Raw genomic sequence first — 23,136 nt, 5'->3', positions numbered from 1 at the left:
ACAAATTCAAGTAAAAGCAGACATTTTCTAGTATTAGGCTATGTACTGTCCTATAAATGGGAAATGTTCACAATTAAGACATTTCTATACATTTGCATAAAAAATGCTTTGTATTAAAAAATACAAAGACTTTGCACCTTCCGTACACTTCTTCAAAATTTACACAATTATTATTTTTACTAAATTTTGTTTACAATTGTTTTTTACAATATTTTCTCCCTGCTACAACATACAACTGTTAATTGTTCATTTCTAAACCCAACCATTGTTAACAGTCCCACAAAAAACCTGCACGTTTATTTACATAAAAAATACTATCTGCCATGCACTTCAATCACACAATACACAGACTGTATTGTACTCACCGGTGAAGTGTTGCAGTTAGAGGCAATGAGAAGAATCCATGGTGGCTTGTGGATAAAAATAAAAATGTCATATATACTATGAACACATGTAGCTGGAATGCCATATATATACTATGAACATATGTAGTGGGAATGTCACATACACTGAATACATGTAGCTGCAATGTCATACATATTATGAAGCAAACATTATATTATATATATAATCTACATATGTATATACAGTATATAGGCTATATAGTGTGGTGGTCCGGTACTGTTTACCGTGACCACCGTACCATTGATTGTCTATAATGATGCACGAATGTTGTTGGGGGTTGGTTAGTTGTGGAGCTTAGTTAATAATCACCTGGACTGACCAGTCCTTATAGACGATCAATGGTGTGGTGGTCACGGTACTGTGTACGTTTCAAGGTGATCCTGATCTTTATGGGCTCGAATCCTGATCGGGTCATTTAGAGTTCTTAGTGATCTATGGCTTGTGTGTTCCTGCATCCTCTCTCACATGTCTCTTCTCTTCTCTCTCTCTCTCTCTCTCTCTCTCTCTCTCTCTCTCTCTCTCTCTCTCTCTCTCTATATATATATATATATATATATATATATATATATATATATATATATATATATATATGTCGTACCTAGTAGCCAGAACACACTTTTTGGCCTACTATGCAAGGCCCAATTTGCCTAATAAGCCAAGTTTTCCTGAAATAATATATTTTCTCTAACTTTTTTCTTATGAAATGAAAAAGCTACCCATTTCATTATGAATGAGGTCAATTTTTTTTATTGGAGTTAAAATTAACGTAGATATATGACCGAACCTAACCAACCCTACCTAACCTAACCTAACCTATCTTTATAGGTTAGGTTAGGTAGCCGAAAAAGTTAGGTTAGGTTAGGTTAGGTAGACGAAAAACAATTAATTCATGAAAACTTCGCTTATTAAGCAAATCGGGCCTTGCATAGTAGGCTGAGAAGTGCATTCTGGCTACTAGGTACGACATATATATATATATATATATATATATATATATATATATATATATATATATATATATATATATATATATATATATATATATATATATATATATATATATGTCGTACCTAGTAGCCAGAATGCACTTCTATGCCTACTATGCAAGGCCCGATTTGCCTAATAAGCCAAGTTTTACTGAATTAATATATTTTCTCAAATTTTTTTCTTATGAAATGATAAAGCTACCCATTTCTTTACGTATGAGGTCATTTTTTTTTATTGGAGTTAAAATTAACGTAGATATATGACCGAACCTAACCAACCCTACTTACCTAACCTAACCTATCTTTATAGGTTAGGTTAGGTTAGGTAGCCGAAAAAGTTAGGTTAGGTTAGGTTAGGTAGGTTAGGTAGTCGAAAAACAATTAATTCATGAAAACTTGGCTTATTAGGCAAATCGGGCCTTGCATAGTAGGCATAGAAGTGCGTTCTGGCTACTAGGTACGACATATATATATATATATATATATATATATATATATATATATATATACAGTATATATATTTCTGTTTGTCTGCCCAAGGTTAGAGCCAAGATGCTGTGGACTAGCCTCACTCTAGTTTGCAGGGTGACTGGTGTTGGACTGTCTCAGGTAGGCCTTCCTTTTAAAGGAAGTTAGTTACCAAAGTAATGGCCGTGAAGTTAATGAAAGGGGAGGATTATCAGGGAAAAGCACCAGGCCATTATGCCTATATAGCACTTGGAAGGGGTCAGGATAGGGATTTGGGATTTTTCGATCACTAAACCCCATAAAGTTTCAGCATGTGTTCATAATATTCAAAATTCTGATTTGACCTGCAAAAATGCATGTTTTGATGACAGATTTGCATTGTATGAGGTTCCCAACACTTCAATGGTGCAACCTTTTAGTGTTGAACTGGGCACTGCCAGCTACCCCAGCTATTTATATCCATAAAAGAGAATGTGTGTCTGTCTGTCTGTTTGCTTTTCTTCCCAAGGTTGCAAGGTGATTTGTGATTGTATGGGGACTATCATAGGGTGGTCAGGGTCGATCCCAATGTCCATACAAGTATTTAAGTAGGATTGGCTCCTGTTGTGACCACCAAAGATTCCTATGATGTCAAATGTGGGTTTGGTTTCTATAGAGTTTTCCATCAGATTTTCAGTTGTTCATTGCACATGTAAGCGTAACATTGTTACAATTAAACTGTGCATCACAATAATACCAGTAAAAATAATGTTGTGGTGACAGTGTGTGTTTTCCCAGTGCATATATTGCATGTTCAAAGAAAGAAAAGAAAAGAAAAGAAAAGAAAAGAAAAGAAAGAAAGAAAGAAAGAAAGAAAGAAAGAAAGAAAGAAAGAAAGAAAGAAAGAAAGAAAGAAAGAGAGAAAGAGGAGTGAGTGTATGATTGAGAACAGGAAGGAGTGAGGTAGAGACAACGGGAATGAGGGTGAGGTATGTTACGTACCTCTATAAGATACGTAATTAAATAAATTAATATGTACATTTATAATTGTGTATAAATTACATGTATGTATATTGATATACTTATATGTTCTATGTAAAATAATTTCATGTTACATTGTTGGCGTTAGGCCCAACGTATCGTGGGAATGATTGTTTTATTTCTTTGTGTACTCAGTTTCCCATGGGAACTAATGATTTATATGTGATCATATGTGGGTAACATAGGTGAATAATAATTGTGTGAACTGTATCTGGCAAATTGTCGTGGGATAGTCCGTTGCTGGATGAGCATGCCATCATTCCCCTTTGTATGTGTATTTTAATTACTATGTAAAGCAATAATTACCTTATTTTTGTTATACCAATATGTATTGACCATTCATTAAGTTAGTTTAAGATTACTCTTGTCACAATATATTGCTCCATTGTAGAATTAATAAATATTGTAACTTTGACAATTTTTCGCGGGGCAGAAGCAATGATTTTGACTCCCGCAGATATGTAGGCCAGTAGCTGTAACGGAACCAGAGAGTTAGCATCTTGTGGAGTTAAGTTGTACATTATTGTTCTGTCATAACCATACATAAATAATATTATATTAATTTCTGGGAGAGACGGTAATATTTTAATTTGATATATTTGTGATAAAGTAACCATCTGATTTTATATATGCTATTGAGATTTATGTTGAATAATTATATATATAAATTTTATATGTATTCCTTCAGTCCTAAAGGAAAATTTTAACAAAGTGCTCATTACTTATTAAGGGGTTACACTGGTGACCCGCTCTTGTGAACAGCAGTTTTAGTAGCCCTAGACCTTTTTTAAAGTTGGCTGTTGTAAGGTCACAAGCCGTAACGAACGATAAGTAACAAGGTAGAGAGAATGGGAGGGAGGGAGCGGGAGAACAGATTGGATAGAAAAAGAATGGGAGGAGGAGAACAGGAGATAATAGTAGGGAGAAACCAGGATTAGTGGAGAATGAGAGGGGGGGAGAGAGTAAGAACGGCAGATGGGGGGAGGAGAAAGAATTTTTGGGTTTGAAATAGGAGAATGGGAGGCAGGAATGCGAGAATGGAAAAAAACAGGAGAACAAGAGGAAAAGAGAATGGGAGAAACAGGCAAACAAGAGGGAGAGAGAGAATGGGAGGTGCAGGAGAACAAGAGAGATAATGGGAGGGATGGGAGAAAAAAGGGAGAGGGAATGAGTAAGATAAGAGAATGAGAGGGAGGGAGGGAGGGAAGGGAGAGAGAATGTGAGGAAGAATGGGTGAGAGATAATGTGAGGAAGAGGGGGGGGTGAGAGAATGGGAGGGAGAGATGGACAAACTGGCAGACTCCACCAGGTTCCCCATCTAATCTATCTATAATTCTATATCAATAAGAATGAATGTCTGTTTGTCTGTCCAAGGTTGAAGGCAAGACACTTGGGGCTAACCTCACCCAACCTTTCACGATAAATTACGGGGTATGAGTGTGTCACAGGCCAGCCAGGGTTGGCTCCAGTGCCACACTTTACAAAAATTGGCCTTTATGGCTCCTTCTGCCCCACCCCCCTCTCCACCTCCTCCTTCCCCACCCATACAATTTTCACAGTCAAGTTTGAAATAACTGATGATGATACTGAAGTGGAGTAGTCATCATGATGGTTCTGGAAGTGGAGTACTTATGATGATGATACTGGAGGATGCACAGTCAAGATGTCAGTGCTGATAGTGGAATATTCAAGATGATGATACTGGGGTGTCGAGCAGTGATAACGATCATATTGGGAACTGATCCATTATCTTTTTATTTGTTTCAAAGAAAATTAAATTTTCTAGTGCAGTAGCTTGTTTGAGCTTCAGACCTATCTATTGGAAGGGAGAGGTATATATCACTATAAACTAACAGATGTATGCTGCCTGCTGCATGATAAAACATACTACAGTAATATAATCCCACAACCTAAGGGTTTGGGACTCCTTTTTTTAATCAATTCTAATCATATTAATGTTAACTTCGAAGTACAGTCATACAAATAATTAACATGCTGTAGCAACAATATATGTACAAATTACAAATACATGATTCTCATTGTTCAGCAAAATACTGAAATCCTTACAAGAAGATACAAGTACCAGGGTCAATAACCCTCTCCCTACTAGTGCCAGGGTCAAGATCATTTCCTCAGAAGGATCATGGTCAAAAATCATCTCCACACAAGTACCAAGGTCAAGACCATCTCGCCGCAAGTGCCAGGGTCACACACTTGTTATCGATCCTGTACTCACTGTAATCAGCTCGTTTAGTTGCTCACCAAACATAGCCAAGCCAAGAACGTTCTTAACCATTCATTTACACATCAGAAGCAAAGCCTAACAACGTGAATATCCCAATGCTTCACCTCTCCTGTGACGTTCTTTTCACAGGGGGAGGTGGTTAAAATTTGTTAATGTTTACCTGGGAGAGCAACAGCCCGCAGCATCCCAATTACCTTGACAGATGCAAACGTAAACAAGACGTATGGCGGCTGATGTTGCCAGCTGGTTTTAAGCACAACTCTTAAAAAAAAATTATGAGCAAGCAGCAGATACTATTCTATTTAGGTTACGCCGAATATGTTTATAATATATTTTATATTTCATAGCATATTGTGAATTTTGCCGACTTTAAATACAGCTTCTTATTAAAAACACCACTTCCCTAATATGATAGCAGGTTCTGCTATTCGGATATTTTATCAGTTTTAATGGGTAAAATAACTCTTTTATTAACTAATGGTGAAAACAACTTCAACTGCATATCAGAATTTGTTATCTGTCAAAGAATTTTTAGTGTTAACATTATTTATATGTGTGCTAATGTTATTGAACGAAGTTAAAATTACTATGGCAACACTAAAGGGTGAGCCTTACAGAATCATAGAAAATGGTACAAGTAAATATTTTTGATGGGTAACAACAAACATTATTTCTCATTGTAAAGTATAGCATGTATACACGTATTGAGGGTTTTCTTTATTTTTTAACTGTTCTAAACTAAAGCATACGTGCTGGTCACTTAGCTAATGGTGGCATTAACAACTCGAAAGCTCGATGTAGGCCTTAAATTTAACTCAGAGATCAAAGTACGTTCACATTCATTGTATATACCTTAAATCAATATTTAACGTAATATTCGCTACAAGTTCCTCTGGGAGTCTGTTTGATTATGTGTGCACAACGAAAATTCACTTGGTGCAAACAAAAGTTGGCAATAAATGAACCATTTATCTAAAACTGTTGGTATATACTCTCCATTGACATCATTAAGTAGAGATACTTGTTTCTGTTTATACAATGCCTCGAAATTAAATGCATTAAATTTGTCCTCGCTCTGTCTACAAATAAGACAGACTGAGCATACTTCCATCAAACGAGGACATGCACATTAATGTTCTTACGTAAATGGGTAAAAAGATCAAAATTACTGTATTAGCAAATAAAGTTCCTATTTTATTTTTATAGCGTTATAAAATGAGTTATTTTCTATGCAAAAGTGTCTGTGAATCCCTCACTACAACCACGTTGTCGCCTGTGGACCCGATTGACTGGGCGCCAAACCTTAACTGTAGCCTCTGTTCACCCAGCAGTGAATGGATACTTTTTAAACGATTTCGCTGGTCATATTCCGGGGAAAATTAGGATTAAGGACCTACCCGCAACGCTATGCGTGATAGTGGCTTTACAAGAATGTAAGAACTCTTGTATATATATAAATAAATAAAATACAAAATGGTGTGTGAACGAAGTTAACGAACTGGTAATTTGTGTACGAAAGTCGCGGCATCGGCAACGGTTGTGTACGAATTGTCCCGAATGCTGCCTGGCGGCGGCATCAACAAGAGCCAACAGGCGCGCCCTCCATCACCCTAGATCTCCAGGCCTGCCCTCCACCAGGGACTGTAGCAGACCCGCCTGCCCTCCACCAGGGACTGTAGCAGACCCGCCTGCCCTCCACCAGGGACTGTAGCAGACCCGCCTGCCCTCCACCAGGCTGTAGCATTTAATGTCAGACGGCCATACCCCATACCAGGTACTAGAGTAGTCGGGCATGTCCTCCACGAGGTACTAGAGTAGCTAGGTGTGGCTTCTAGATACCATAGCAGTGAAGTATGTGCTCCAGCAGGTACTACTTGAGACAGGTGTGTCCTCCACCAGGCTGTAACTGCTTCTACTACAGCATGCAGGCATGACCTGTGCCAGGCATTACAGCAGAGGGGCATGCTTCCTGCCAGGTACTAGAGAAGTGCTGCATGACCTCCACCAGGTACTACAGTAGTCAGCCACGCCCTCTACCAGGCTATAGCCATCCACACTGGGTCTGGACCAAGACCCGGGACAGGTCTAGCCAGCAGGCGGGCCGCGGCTTCGCTCCGGGACGACTCGTGGAGTCGACGGCAGGAGACGCCCTTTACTAAGCTACACGTATCACAGAGAAAGTTGCTTATGTAGGGTTTATACTGGATTGCTGATAATTTACTGCTCTATTACTGGCAATTCCATAATTGCTACAAATTCTCTTGAGCAATATGACTGACGGGCGAGATTATTGCCGTGGTTAGCTCAGTTGGCTCAATCAATTGGTTCCGTTACGTTCCTGGGCGGGACGAGAAATTTTGGGACATTTTCATGCATCCACATAATTACTTTCTTCGCCTAATTATAAATGTGTGTGCGCCTGGGAGCTGGTCAAGTTTTACAGTTCGTATCTTTGGGGATAGTCAGGTGTTGGCCTCGGGGGAAACCTCAATTAGCCTAAGGGACTTCCTGCCTCTGACAGTGGGAGACCCAAACATTTCTGTCACAATATTGCCGTGGAGATGTTGCGTTGTGAGTGTTGTGGCACTTGAGTTGTGGAAAGGGTAAAAATATGCATTAATCTTGTGTGATCAAGTTCTTTGATCAAATCCAACCCAGTAATATTTTATCAAACATCGTTCATATACTTTCTCGCCCAACTGTTCTTTTATTTTCAACTTTAATGCAATAATTTGCTTCAAAGTCATTTGTTCAAATACTGTAAATTTCTGTGTATGTTAGTTCATCAAAGTCAAAAGCCAACATTAACTGCATGTGTATGTTTTTCAGGGTCGGTTACAATGGAGGTAAATGTAGACCCAGCCATTAGCATCAGCACTCGGTCACAAGTACTTTGTGTTGAGTTTTCGCCATTTGAATGGTCACGGGCACTGCTGGCCGTTGGTCTTCCTACCTCTGTGGCTGTGTACTCCTTCAAATTTAAGGTAATCGCACTTTATTTTGATCTCTCGACCCATAATATTTGAAGGAATACCCGTGTAGACAAGTGTAAATCTTTATTGGGCTTTTATTTTTAGACGAGCTCATTTTCACATGAACAACCCCTAAGATAATCGTATTTAATTTTTGGCGTGTATACATTATTTTAGAAAGAAACTATGTTACATATTTTGTATATGTATAGTTTTCTCTCAGTTGGCTGTATTGGCAGATTTTAGCATTTGGACAGAGATATTAAAGATATTGTATGTCTAATTTTGTAACCTCTGCATTTCTTGCTTGGAAATACAATGCATACCCATATCATTTCAATTACAGTATGTATGCCAGGATATAAATTTTTGCATAGTAAATGCAAGAGCTCACTCCACTAGAAGAGGTCCATTATTTTCCTTGTTTTAACTGTACATAATGATCATACAATGCTACAGAATGGTGTTCATACATTGCACCAGCCTTTCCAGCGCAGTGATCCATTTGAGAAGAACTCGAGTGCACTAGATATTCAATCTGGGAAGATATTGGAGCAGATAGTTTACACTTTCTCATTTTTCATTGTGATTTTCATCATTAATATGATCAATATCAGATCATTATGGATTTTCTGTATATTATATTCGTATACAGTATATAATATATACAGTATACATATATTACATGTCTGTATTGTATTATAATAATAATGTGTATAATTATTCTTAATCTATGGTAACAAATGATGTTTTATAATGACTATATAGTGTTGAATTTGTTTTGCACTTCACTAATGCATTAAAAACCAGGGCTGTACATGTTTTTTGTTTTGACTCATCACTTTTGTTATCTATTATAATTGAATTGAATTTTTTTGGGTAAATATAAACCATCTCAGAGCAGAAAAGTAAATGCTAGGTATTTTTATCTTGCAGCTTCACAAACAAACTATACTAATGAATTTTACTCGTGTAAATATGGAAGATTTATTATTATTATTATTATTATTATTATTATTATTATGTATTTATTTTTTGTTTTGTAACTGCACCATTATGTAACTTTTTGTTGTAGGAAGAGGGAGATGACAGTAATGAAGAATGTGAGCAAGTATGGGAATGGCATGTTTCAAGCCAACCAGTATCTATGGCTTGGAGCCCTAGTTCGACACTACGGGCAGCGTCGTGTTGTCTTCAGTTAGCCGTGGCCTCGGCAGACAACAAAGTTATGCAACTTTCGTCTGATCTGGGAGAAACTAACACAGTACAGGTTAGCATTCTTATCTCTCTTTATACAAAAGAAACCATGACAGATGGGCTTTGTTAAATTTCTGTGCATGCCTCTGCATGTTATAAATATGGTAGTAATTTATGTAGTAAAATGCCAGCTGTAACTAATAGTGATATTGGATTTAAAAATATATTCCACCTGTACAATAAGAATGCTGCAATATTCAGTCTGTAAAGAAATGTTGCAGTTTTTATCCATTCAACCTTTAGGCAGGCATACATAATACAGCACGTCTTGACTGGCCAAGATGGTAATCAATACAAAATTTATAACCCATGATAGTAGCAAATCGCATTAAAAGCTGTACAGTAATTACATGTCTTGTTTGTCGATACATAAACATTTGTCATTGTAACCCTTAAACAGTAGCTGTGCCAGGTCGTGAAGCTATTTAAGTCTTAACAACCCAGATATTTTCACTCATTTACATTGGGTAATCAAGACTTTACTGTGCTGAATATGTAACGTGAATGTGTATTTGTGACTGTAGGCACATGGTGTGTTATTTTTTTTTTATTATTATTTTTTTTTTTTCTACCACAGACGTGGCCACACATTTACAATGCTAACCAGCATATATACATTTTCTTCTGTCCTCCATGGACAGGGTTGGAGATGTGTTAAGCATATAGTTCAGGGGTTTATTGAACAATCAACCACAGAAGGTGATTCGGTGCTTTTAAAATGCTAAGCGAACCTACATACGTAAATACATAGATATATTATGTAGACATATGCCCTACATAAAGTGTTCGATGTGTCTTTTACATAGTGTCATTAATGTGCATATACAAAGGTGAAATGTAATTCTGATCAGCTTCCATATATACTTTATACACATACATACACACACACATACGTACATATACATGTATACATACATATATACACACACATGAATTCACATACATTTGTCTCTTTTGCTCTGACAGGGTGAGATAGCTGATAGAGAAACTAATGTGCAGTTAAGCACTTAATCATTGAAGGTGATTAAGGTACTTTTACAAGCTCAGGTTATATAATTACATCACATACATACATTGTATAATTGATACATTACATGGTCAATCTTGGGTACAAGTCCAATATATCATCAAGTGTTCCAGTACTCATATAGTAATTACAGAGTTCCGCATACCTCAGCCCAGGAGGGCAAAAGTGTTAATTCTTTGTTACAACTACTGTACTTTTTTATGGCTTTGAACAAACATGAAAGTGTTGGGATTTATTCACATATACAGTATTGTATTTTTGCTATTTTAATAGACTTGTTATGCATTATATTATGCAATTTTCATCAGAAGATCTGGGAAAGATAAGTTACTACAAAATTGGTTCTTTTTAAATCAAAGACAGGTATTTAATATGATAAATTACAGTACAGTATAAGTATAGAAAATGTTCTAAATTTCTGAAGATAAAACACAGTGTGAGAAAATAATATATTACATATTTTTGAGGGAATACCACAGCAGACAGTATTGTTATTACTGAAGGGGGCTTTTCTGTTAAATTTCTCAAGAACAGTTTCTCAACATACTACTGTAAGATAAGTGTTTATAGAGACAAACTTGTTACATTATCCACTTAATGTAGGGGATTCTTCCCTCATGTAATATTGATTTCAACAACAATACTCATTGTTTGTGCCTTGAAACTTTATAATGTCTAATCCAAGGGTCACACATCTGTCCTGTTAGTTTTGGTATATTTTGACTGCAGTTGAAGGCTCTATGATGTCTTCATTCTTAATGCTAAGTGCCAAAAATTCAGAGTGGATTCTGCACTCCTTCCACTTGCCGTGTATGGTGTTACCTAGTTCTTTGTAAACTCCTGAAATGAGTTAGCTGTTGCCTTTTAACCTTCAAACAGTATCTTGTGATTGGCGTGATATTGGTGGTGTGTGCGCCTCATTACACTCCTGCAGAAACTTTCTTAAATTCTTCACCTCCATACTGCCAGTGTCTTGAGCACATGATATCCTTTCTTTATCTTTCTTTATCTTTCTACTGCAATATTTTTGTACACGTGTTTTTCATTGCAAGCAATTGCTGGATGCTTTCTTTGCCAAGCTAGCACATGGATTTGGAAAGATTTCTTGTGCTCTGTTCATAATCTAAACACTTGAAAAGTCAGAACTATAGCATTGTTTTGGGTCTAGAGAGATTGACCTTTTAATCCAGTTTCATTTTTTTTTTTTTTTTTTTTTTTAACTTTTTTTTTTTAACTACATTGTCACAATTTCATGTGACTATTGTGCTTTAAATAATGCTTTTTAATTACAGGACATACTCAGTCACAGTGACTTCGTGAACAGTGTGACATATAATGGCGATAGTGGCACATTTGTGGCTTCTACTGGGGATGATCTTACTGCACGTGTGTGGGAGAGTTCTTCGCAGATGCAGATTGCCAAGTTCCTGTTAACGTCTCCAGGTATACCATATAGTACTAGACTGTTTATACACAGGTCGTGTGAAGGTGTTGTACTAAATGAATGATTGCATCAATGGAAAACAAATATTGGATAGAAAGGTAGAAAGGACTGGGTCTTCAATGAGTAATTTGGTCTTCAATGAGTAATTTGCAAACAAGCCGAGTTGATGCTTGTACAGTATAATAATTTTCTGAGTTGTAATATGCCGTTACTTCCCAAAAGTGTATTTGTATTGATCCTCTGTGGCTTTGGGATCACAGCACTTTTTTGGATCCTCTGGATCCTCTGTGGCATTTTTGGGATCAAGATAAATAAGACAAATATTTAGGCAGGCGAGACAAGAAACTGATGCTATATGAGCATGTCTACTGTATATACAGTATATGTGTCACTCCATTGCCTCAAAATGATGTTCATATAATAGAAGTGTTTTATAATGTCAGATTTCAAAGAAATTTTCCCCATTACAGGTTTATACAGAAATTTCATATTACTCCTCAGGTATGGTTGTCTGCTTCCATCCTGAAGATCCAGATTTACTCTTGGTGGCAGAAAAGAAAGGGGTTTTGAGGGTGTACTCTGTGAACAGTGGATGTTCTACGCTGTTCTTGCGGTGCCCCGGTCCTCTCTTGAGTGCTGATTGGTCCATTCCTGATCCTGCTTATATAGTTGCTGCTGGAGCTAAGGGACTTACTGTGTGGAATGTTTCTTCTCTGCAGTAAGTAACTTACTTAATAATAAATATTTTCATTATCCCAGTACTGTATAAGGCCGACTGTTAAGTTACCCTTTTAAATCTCTGTGAAAGAGTAAGAGAAGACATGATTGAAGTGTGGTAATTGAAGTTTTAACAAGGCATATAACTATGGTCCTAAAAATATTAATGTAAGTTAGAATATGAAACAAGAGATTCAAATTTGCAGAAGTTTAGATTTAGAAAGGATACAGGTCAACTCAGGTCAAGAAATAGGGTTGCAGATCTGTTAAAAAGTTGGCAAGTGACTTTATTTAGAAAAAACTCACTGGGAAGCTTTGAGTATGTGTTGGATAAGTACACAAGTGGAAGTGTTTGGATATACTATATCTAAATATTAGCTGCTTTGCATGGGCCAACATGCTTCTGAAAGATTCTGCATTCTCATATTCTTACTGCTTCCAAGCTTTTGAAGGCTTCTCTTCAACTATGGTATGGTTTGTCTTCTTTATATAAGGTTCCAGTGATAACAAAACATTCTATAACACAAAGAGCTAAAATTTGTCTTGATTGAACATCTTTTTGTGCTTCATAGTGTTTTGGAAAGTTTTCGTTATGTAGGTTTGAAGGATGTGTGTCCTATATGGATATTACTAGGAAAGACTTGAGTATCATTAATAAAGGATGATACAGCACTAGTTTATAAGTACAGTACTGATTTGTTTGTATTAGTTATGCATTTATGACTGATCTGTTCATGTAAATTGTGTATTTTTAATTTTGGATCATTTAACGATGTACCCATTTTTTGCAGACCGCACAGTGATGCAGTGGAAGTTGGGGGCGGAGAGAGAGTCTTAAGTGTACAGGTGTGCCGCTCCACACCTGGTTTGGTGGCCACACATGCTTCCCCGCATGTTGTTCGTGTAACCCACCTTCACTCTAATAAAGTTCCTATTGCCGCTCACCTAAAGGTATTATTTTATTTTGGTAGCAGGGTTTCCTTGTTTGGTGAAACATACATGTATGTTTTGTTCCTCGTTTATGCTAGATTCTATGTCTGTATGTTGTGTAACACTTAAGTGTTAGGGCATCTAATGTAAAATACATATATTTAGTTTTGTCTGTATTTCTGTATACTGTATATACCTTATTTGTTCACTACACATTAATGCAGGAAAATCCTAATTGTCTGGTACTCATTGCCTCCTAATATTTCTTCACCCTGATTGTCAACATCTCTCAAAATTCTTCTAACAAACTCATTCATATACACTCTTCACTCTTCGTTTACTGTTTATTTACTTGCTCTGCATGACCATAGAGTGATATATATGACCATGTGTATCACACAATTCATATAATTCTTTGTTGTCTACTGTATTCTTCAATCTCCATCTATGGTCTTCAGATTCTCAGTCATTGCCGCACTAGCTTGATTTTCCACATTTTAATGTACAGCATTGTTTTGGAAAATTCTATTTTGAACTATTGGACACTTCTCCTGTTAATCTTGAATTCTCCACCAAGGTTACACTCCAATACCTCAGTGAACCTTGTAAGCAAAGATACATTTAGAAGTCTATGGTATGTTGGTTATTATCTATTTATGATTTTTTTGTCCTGCAGGTTGTGGGAGGCATGAGCTGGCATCAGAATCTTCCATATCTATCTGTAGGATCGGATCGAAAAATTCTAATTTGGAAAATTGATAATGTTTAAATTGTATTGACTTATTATATGTAATATAGTGTACTGTATGCACATACATATATTTTTATAGGATACATATATTGTTCTACTGCAAAGGACTAATATTTGTATGAAAGACAAAGTTAAGTGAGAATTAGGTTAAGATTTGATGAATTTATAAGCTGAATATAAACATTTTATATTTCCATTTTTCAAGTGTTATCAAGTGCAAATACTGAAAGAGATTATTTGTGTGTGTGTGTGTGTTTGGGTTTGAAATTTAATGTCATGTAATCTTTTAAGTAATTTTTTGTCATTCATTTAATATTTTTTTATCCTGATTGATGTTCTAATATTTGTAGTGTCTTAAGAATAAATATGTATTTAGTAGATATGATTTTTTATGGAAATAAATTCTGAATTGAACATTTTGTAACAAAAGGTAGATGTTTATATTTCCACGGGTCATTTGAACTATGGGTTATCAGTGCCTACATAGAGACTGTAGGGATCCCATCTTTCTTTGCTATTTCCCGGTGTCGAGCAGCCAGGGCGTATCCGATCCCTCGATCATCGTCGCCCCTCAACCAGCAACCACCAACCACCACCATCAGTGCCTGCTTGAACACTGCTACTGCAAAGCAGGTTTGGCATTCAATTCAACCTTGCAGTTCCCTTTAGTAGTCTACTTCATTTTCTTTTACCCGATTGTTTTAAATGTATTTAGACAATTTTTTGTTTATATCCATGCATACTTCATCACCCAATGTCTTCACTTTCACATAAGGTTTTAGAAACAATGCAAAATTGAAGATATAACTCATCTGTTCATTATTTACAGTATAATGGATAAACTTCATGGATAAGCAAGCGCCACCACACACAGTCATCCTCAACAGCAACTCGTTCACAAGATACAATGCTCATTATGAATTTTCGTATTTGCTGTACAGCATATACAAGCACATTCACTCTGAACTTAAAAATCACTTGCACCCAGGTTTGTCCCTTACCATGCATCATATTATTCACACCGACTTCCTACCTCCTCACACCCTTGCTCATGATGTCTGACCCAGTTCTGTCCTCTGATCCTCAAATTCACTCACATTCTTTGCATTTTTATCATCCATAATCAGGGAACACAGAATGAATATCGGAGGCCCAGAGCTATTCAAACCATCTCCTGCAAAATAAATATTGCTGGAAGTAAAGCAGAAACTTTCAAAAGAAAATTTAGAAAAGTTCCTGCAGGATGTGCCAAATCAGCTGGGTTGTATTGAGCATGCAGACCATTGACTGAAACCTTGCTGATCAAGTTATCACCAGACAAGTTGGGTTTTGAGAGAAGAATTCTCAAAACATTACAGGTAATCCATAGTTCGGCATACCCAAATCAGTTTGGTAGGTTTACAATCTTGTAGTTCATCATCTTGCAATCTACTTATCTCCATACCATTTACATTGTTTCACTCTCTTCTGACACAGCATAGGCATCTCAGATTGTCTATTTCTACCACTTCAAGTATCACATCTCTTCCTACAATATCTTGTGGAAAATAACCTCATATGATTAACATGTCTTTCGTTCTGCGACTTGCACTCTTCTTTAGTTGCACAAATACATGCACAGTATTTAAATAAGTTGATGTTTTGAGCATCACTGAGCAAATTTTAAAATACCTATCATTGCCTTTGGTGAGAAAATAGGCAGTGGGGGTTGCCACATCCCTAAGTGTGCCGGTAGTTAATAACTACAGTGGGTAAACATATGCTAAGTAATCCCTTGATGGCCAGTTGGTTAAGGGCAACACTATATGACTACAGTACTCTAAGGCAATGGCATTGATAATACATATAATTCAAATGAGAATTTGTTACTCTTGGTAGGAAATAAGAGTACATGTATGCCACTAGCAACATTGTTTATCTATAGATTTACAGCATCAACTTGTACATGTTCTGACTGTTCTTTTGACACTGTTCTGATTATTGCTAATGGCAAACAAGTATTCAGAAGCTTAACTCTACTAATGTATACCGATTGTAATGGCTCTGCCTTGACTGAGCAGGTACAACTGTATATGCTTGTTCTACTGACTCTAGAACGGAAACACATCAGGTTTGACTGAAACAAGCAAGTTACTGAGGGGAATAGTTCAAGTGGATATAGGCAACTTTTTCCAGGTGAGAGACAACAGAACGAGGGGGGGATAGATGGAATGTGGAAACATACGAGACGGGTACAAGAAATACCCTAGTGTAGTGAGGATGGCAAACAAGTGGAATGAGTTTGAGGCACACGTCGGGGAAGTGACCAAGGGTAAGTACTTCAGAGAACTTGAGGTCATCTTGAGGTGATTTCAGGGCTTAGTGTCCCCGCGGCCTGTTCCTCGACCAGGCCTCCACCCCCCCAGGAAGCAGCCCGTGTGAGCTGACTAACTCCCAGGTACCTATTTACTGCTAGGTAACAGGGGCATCAGGGTGAAAGAAACTCTGCCAATTGTTTCTCGCTGGCGCCCGGGATCGAACCCGGGACCACCACAGTATCACGCGTCCAGTGTTCTGTCCGCTCAGCCACCGGCTCCCTGGGACGTAAAGGAGAGGGGACGGGGGATTATAAATGTTTTGAATACAATAGTTATGAAGCAGGGCCAAAAGTTAGAGCTCACTCCCTGTAGGTCTATCAAGGCAAGTACTGTACTGCTAGAAAGGAAAAAAGGAGGCTACTGGTCAGCAATCACAATAAGCAGGGGTATGGAACCTTTCGTCGTACGAAAACCAGATTTTGCTTAGTGGAGATTTCACGAGGCTGCACATTTGTGTACTGTATGCATGCAAATGTCAAAAATTACCAAAATTTAATTCATTTAAATTACTTTCGAAGGCCACAGTGAGTACCATAAAAGGACACAGGTTCCCCACCCCTGATACCGTATAGAGAATCACCAGTGCCAGTCACGGTACTAGAGAACATTATACAGTTACTTGGATGATAAGAAGCACATCTATCCTATTAGACAGCTATATTGCAAGGGGCCAATAGACAGCAGCAATGGATACCTCACTGGACTGGCCACCTTATAAGCAGCCACCAGATATCAATAATACACAAAGCAAATCACCTCACGAACTACCATTAGACAACAAATCTGGCATAAATCAGCAGCCTTTACAACCACAGCCTAAGCAACTAATAAGCCAGACCAGTGGAATATGCAGCACCAGCATGAAATTTGCACCTCGTGAGAGACAAACCGAAATTATTAAAAAGTTCACAAGTTTGCAATAAGGCTAGTGTTTAAATTACAGATCTCAAGATACTAAGGTAGGTAAAGGGAACTCAGATATGAGATATGCTCATTACATAAAAAATACTGATGGCAATTACACAAAGTGAGCACGGACAACAATTCCAATTTAAGGATATTAGAAGAGACTGGTGGAGTCTAGACCCAGACACAAGTAACGAAAAACACAGACACGGTGTAAGCAGTCACCAAATTGAATGACTGAAGAATATGCGGAAGTCACCTCCATCCACAGGTTCAAAAGAAAATGTGATAGAATTCAAACGTTCAAGTTAGTGTTCAAAAACGTATCATGCCTGAGGGCGCCTGACAGCTGGGTGGACAGCGTTTCGGATTCGTAGTCCTGAGGTTTCGGGTTCGATTCCCGGCGGAGACAAATGGGCAAAATGTTTCTTTCGCCCTGATTCCCCTGTTGCCTACAAGTACATAGGTACCTGGCAGTTAGACAGCTGCTACGGGCTGCTTCCTGGGGATGTGTAGCAAAAAGGAGGCCTGGTCGGGGGACGCTAAGCCCCGAAATCATCTCAAGATAACCTCAAGATGCCGGTACAGATAGCAAGGAAGCTGGGTTCAAAGAGCTCTATCTTACTCCCAGTACTAGACAATCGCCACATTGGGAACAACGAGACAGTCGCCACATTGGGAACAACGAGGCAGTCACCACGTTGGGAACAACGAGGCAGTCACCACGTTGGGAACAACGAGACAGTCGCCACGTTGGGAACAACGAGGCAGTCACCACGTTGGGAACAACGAGACAGTCGCCACGTTGGGAACAACGAGGCAGTCACCACGTTGGGAACAACGAGACAGTCGCCACGTTGGGAACAACGAGGCAGTCACCACGTTGGGAACAACGAGGCAGTCGCCACGTTGGGAACAACGAGACAGTCGCCACGTTGGGAACAACGAGACAGTCGCCACGTTGGGAACAACGAGGCAGTCACCACGTTGGGAACAACGAGGCAGTCACCACGTTGGGAACAACGAGACAGTCGCCACGTTGGGAACAACGAGGCAGTCGCCACGTTGGGAACAACGAGACAGTCGCCACGTTGGGAACAACGAGGCAGTCGCCACGTTGGGAACAACGAGACAGTCGCCACGTTGGGAACAACGAGGCAGTCACCACGTTGGGAACAACGAGACAGTCGCCACGTTGGGAACAACGAGGCAGTCGCCACGTTGGGAACAACGAGACAGTCGCCACGTTGGGAACAACGAGACAGTCGCCACGTTGGGAACAACGAGACAGTCGCCACGTTGGGAACAACGAGACAGTCGCCACGTTGGGAACAACGAGACAGTCGCCACGTTGGGAACAACGAGACATTCGCCGCATTGGGAACAACTAGACAGTCGCCACGTTGGGAACAACGAGACAGTCGCCACATTGGGAACAACGAGACAGTCGCCACGTTGGGAACAACGAGACATTCGCCACATTGGGAACAACGAGACATTCGCCACATTGGGAACAACTAGACAGTCACCTTGTCAGAAAGTGTTGAGATAGGGAACGTTTGCTAGGCAACAAGCCCAGACAGAAGCCGGAAGCCTACTAGACAAGCCCATGCATACATCAAAGGGTTGCTAGCTAGCAAGCCCTAACTGCGCCGCCACACGTTCAGCAAAACTCGAGTAAGAATATCCAGGCAGCGTCGACGACTCGAGAAAATTCCCATTTGCCATTGTGGGAAGGCATTAGAGCGTGGCGGGCGGTGGCGGGAGTCCGCTCTCTCTCACGAACGCCATTATTTGATTTTCTCCACACTCCTCTGCACTCCGGACCGTTCCCGCTGTGTTCCACGGAGCTCGGAATGGTGGTGGGAATGCCAGGGAACAGCCGAGCGAAGCGTTGTGGAATGGTGAGCGAAGTCCCTTGGTGGAAGGCGCCAGGGGGGGGGGGGGGAGGCTCTTTAGATGGCCAGAAAGCTGTGGATTGCGCGGGAAGTTGAGTTTCTTCTAGTCAACATTTAGGCGTCGGGCTCTCGCTTCTTCGCTTTATGGGGTTTGATGGTCGTCGCGTGTCATTGTGGTGTGGATTATTCTTCCCCATTCCTTCTTCCCTGTGTCTTGTCCGGCTTTATTTGTGTGTGCGCGCGCGCATGCGGGTTTGCTGAAATCAAGTACAGTATCTGCTTCTACTCTGCTTTTCAAACCATTAGTAGTTAATACGATAATAATTCTCTTTTGTTTTTTTCACGTAGTCGTAATGGCTTGGCTTTCCCCTTGATAATTTTCTTCTCTTCATCTTAATGTAAAATTGTGTATTAAGTTAGCATGGAATTAGTTTTTTTTTTACCTAATTCATTATATTTATATACAACTCACACACTGAAGTTCCTCTAACATCTTTGTGACTCGTTTCTGTCTCCAGTTTCCCTCTATCATTCCTCGTTCTGCTGTTTCTCTCTTTAAACATTGCTCCTCTGTCTACTAGGTCTATTTCCTTTAGGATGTTATATGTCGCTATTATATCTCCCCTGTTTCTCCTTTTTTTCAGTGTGTTGAGGTACAGTTCCCTGTACCTGAGGTGTAGAGGTACCTTACAACTGCTGGGTTACGAGAGATATTGATTACGGGCTCACCATAGCCCGTGCTACATGAACATTTCGTTCGGAGTAGCTAGATCTAAAACAACAACAACAGATATATTGGTGTTGCACACATTGACCCGGCCTTGGCTCAGGAAACCGGTCGTACCTGTTGCATCTCCCGAAAGTAATTCCGTACTCGAATGTTTAGTTATTTACAATATGGTCCGGGCAGTACAGTCGGGTTCGTTCTCGACTCATAATCGGGTATTCCGAGTTCAAATCCCGGGCGGAGGAGAGAAATGGTTGCACGCGTTTCCTGTCACCTAATGCCGCTGTTCACCTAGCAGTAAATAGGTAGCTGGTAGTTAGCTTGGTGTGAGTTGCATCCTGGGGGAGTCTGTAGTTCGACCTTGGGGTGAGGAAAGGGGGCCTCGATATAAGCTTAACACTGCAGGTCGCCTGTTCCTCGACACAAATGAATTCATATTAATTATATAGGGTTAACTACGACAAGTACCAAGTTGCGTACCATCAATGTGACCTACCCTCGACGCTTCCTCGTGGCTTGGTTTATGCATTAGCCACAAAAGATTAACGCACGGGCACTTAATGGAGCATTGATCTGTGCCTAACAGTCAAGAGCTACGTTGTCCCACTAACACTCACTCATCTGCTGGAATATCCTGATTTTCAGGTCGGATATTTTACTTTCCTACTTTTCCTATATGGCACATGTCTCTCAATAAAAGCCTTTAATAGTCTCCGTGGTGTAGTGGTAAGACACTCACCTGGCGTTCCGCGAGCGCTATGTCATGGGTTCGTATCCTGGCCGGGGAGGATTTACTGGGCGCAATTCCTTAACTGTAGCCTCTGTTTAACGCAACAGTAAAATGTGTACTTGGATGAAAAAACGATTCTTCGCGGCAGGGGATCGTATTCCAGGGACCTGCCCGAAACGCTACGCGTACTAGTGGCTGTACAAGAATGTAACAACTCTTGTATATATCTCAAAAAAAAAAAAAAACAAAAAAAAAATTACTTATTTTTCTCATAGTTCGTCAGCTCAGAAACGAGCCTCGTTGCATATCTTTGAATCTTTTTCTTGTTTTGTGGTTTATTAGGTGGGGGTTCCATGCCGGGGCAGCATACTTAAGAGTAGGTCTCACATTGATTCTATATAGTATTTGAATAGTTCCTTGCAAGCTATTCCGACGTTAGATAGGAATTCATTACCGACGTTAGTCAGCAAAGATGTGCCCCCAGAGAGAGATCTGTGGCAATGTCAACTCCCAACTGTTTGTGCTTTGCTGATGTAGGAAGCCGTCTCATCGGCATTATATATTGTCATGTACTCTTATCCATTGCATCCTGATATCCCCAAGGAGGGGACATCAGGGAACTGGGGGACTGATTGTCCCCCAGTTTCTGTAGACCAGCATCATGTGCGGTATCGTATCAGAAGTCACTTGTTCACTACCCCCCCTCCCCCCTTCACGGGATTACCTAATTAACTAGGCTCTCTCGTTCTGCTGTTAATAAGTGATTTTTTTGCGTGCTTGTCCTCTTTGTCTACTTCCCAAGTATCTTGTATGTTTCAACTATGTCTCATCTTGCTATTCTTTCTGTGAGGCTCAGATCTCTTAGCATATCTTCGCATTCCAGTCCTCTTAATTCTGAGATGAGTCATGTTGTAAGCCTCTGGAGTGTTTATAATGTATGTGTTCATGACAATTACTCTTGTATTTTCCTGCCGCACATCCACCAAAAATCTGCACTAGTGGAGGGTAGGCAGCCTTGAGTTGCTATATAGGTTTTGGCCTCAGTGCCAACATCCTCTTCATCGTAGCTGAAACTAGAGAAACGTTTCAGCAGTCGATCATCGCCTGATATAATTAATTGTCACGTTATTCATTTCTATCGTATCTACTTTTAAAGCTGTGTAGTTTTAAACACCTAATTTTAAATGTGTGTGTGCGCGCGAGCGTGCGTGCGTGCGCGCGCGCACTTATCTAATAGTGTTTGAAAGACCTATTTTCAGAATTTTTTTTAGTCACCTAATGCAAGGACACATGACCGGTCATGATAATCTTTCATGGCATTGCATTTATTTGGGTTTAAGTCTAGGAGCCATTTTTTTCCCCCAGAACACTTGGGCAATCATCAGTCTTCTTGGAACATTCTGTGACCAGCTTTGCATCATCTACGAACAGTGACACAAAGGAATATAGTCCGTCTATGTCATTTACATATACATATATTGCAGACGAGGAGTCACAATAACGTGGCTGAAATATGTTGACCAAACAACACTAGAAAGTGAAAGGACGACGACGTTTCGGTCCGTCCTGGACCATTCTCAAGTCGATTGTGAGAATGGTCTAGTCACAATCGACTTGAAAATAGTCCAGAACGGACCGAAACGTCGTCGTCCCTTCACTTTTGAGTGTGTGGTTTGGTCAACATATACATATATTATTGGACCAAACAACGGTACTTGTGACAGTCTCTCCTACGTTTTGGCTTCTATTTCGGAACTGTATCAGTTACTTTTGCTGTGGTCCTTTAGTTTGAGACAGAGCCAAAAGCTTCCTGACAACCCAGTAGTATTCGACCTGCCCAGCTTTCCCTTTCATATGAGATCTACATCATCTTAACATAGCTTAGAAAGTTTGTCAAGCAGGATCGCCTTTTTCTCAACCTGTGCTGGCGTTACATGCTTATCCTGCTATTATTCTCTAACACTCTACATAATGCTGCCCAACCACTTGGACTGGACGGTAGAGCGATGGTCTCGCTTCATGCAGGTCGGCGTTCAATCCCCGACCGTCCAAGTGGTTGGGGACCTTTCCTTTCCCCCCGTCCCATCCCAAATCCTTATCCTGATCCCTTCCAAGGGCTATATTGTCGTAATGGCTTGGCACTTTCTCTTGATAGTTCCATCTGCATAATGTTAGGATTCCTGGTCTAGGGTGTCCTATTAATGCAACCACTTACGAAACCTGTGTATCTCTCTCTTTAATCATGGATTTGTTTACGTTTATTAAACAGTTTATGAGGTTCAAAAGTTCACAGCTA

At 39.5% G+C, this 23,136-nt stretch overlaps 2 protein-coding genes across 3 annotated transcripts in view; one reads left to right on the top strand and one right to left on the bottom strand.

The window, feature by feature from the left end:
- Positions 1–5,364, bottom strand: part of LOC123758836 (dystrobrevin beta) — an 84,214-nt gene extending 78,850 nt beyond the window's left edge. The window contains exons 1-2 of one of the 2 annotated variants that reach the window (XM_045743571.2): positions 5,285–5,364; positions 366–410 (exon numbers count right to left, since the gene is read on the bottom strand). Coding sequence is in view for 1 of the 2 variants with exons in the window: in XM_045743570.2 (XP_045599526.1) it covers positions 5,285–5,309 (25 nt within the window). In the remaining variant the exon portion in view is untranslated. The remainder of the gene's footprint in view (positions 1–365; positions 411–5,284) is intronic. The other variant, XM_045743570.2, reaches the window with a different exon arrangement.
- A 1,315-nt stretch (positions 5,365–6,679) lies between these two features.
- Positions 6,680–14,651, top strand: Nup37 (nuclear pore complex protein Nup37). Its single transcript, XM_045743566.2, has 7 exons — positions 6,680–6,898; positions 7,954–8,108; positions 9,172–9,366; positions 11,673–11,823; positions 12,326–12,542; positions 13,333–13,492; positions 14,148–14,651. Exons 2-7 carry the CDS (start codon positions 7,965–7,967, stop codon positions 14,238–14,240), a joined length of 960 nt encoding a protein of 319 aa, XP_045599522.1. The 5' UTR covers positions 6,680–6,898; positions 7,954–7,964; the 3' UTR covers positions 14,241–14,651.
- Positions 14,652–23,136: the final 8,485 nt, after the last annotated feature.

Source organism: Procambarus clarkii, chromosome 31 (genome assembly GCF_040958095.1).
Source record: "Procambarus clarkii isolate CNS0578487 chromosome 31, FALCON_Pclarkii_2.0, whole genome shotgun sequence".
Classification (NCBI taxonomy): Eukaryota; Metazoa; Arthropoda; class Malacostraca; order Decapoda; family Cambaridae; genus Procambarus; species Procambarus clarkii.
Note: the sequence above shows the minus strand (reverse complement) of the source record. Positions and strands in the feature narration are given on the sequence as shown.

What these genes read in the sequence shown, in the direction of transcription:
- Nup37 (XM_045743566.2), top strand. Translation starts at nt 7,965, where the DNA reads ATGGAGGTAAATGTAGACCCAGCCATTAGCATCAGCACTCGGTCACAA. An exon ending in TGTACTCCTTCAAATTTAAG is followed by an intron (nt 8,109 to 9,171) that starts GTAATCGCACTT and finishes TTTTTGTTGTAG; the next exon opens with GAAGAGGGAGATGACAGTAA. An exon ending in GTTCCTGTTAACGTCTCCAG is followed by an intron (nt 11,824 to 12,325) that starts GTATACCATATA and finishes ATTACTCCTCAG; the next exon opens with GTATGGTTGTCTGCTTCCAT.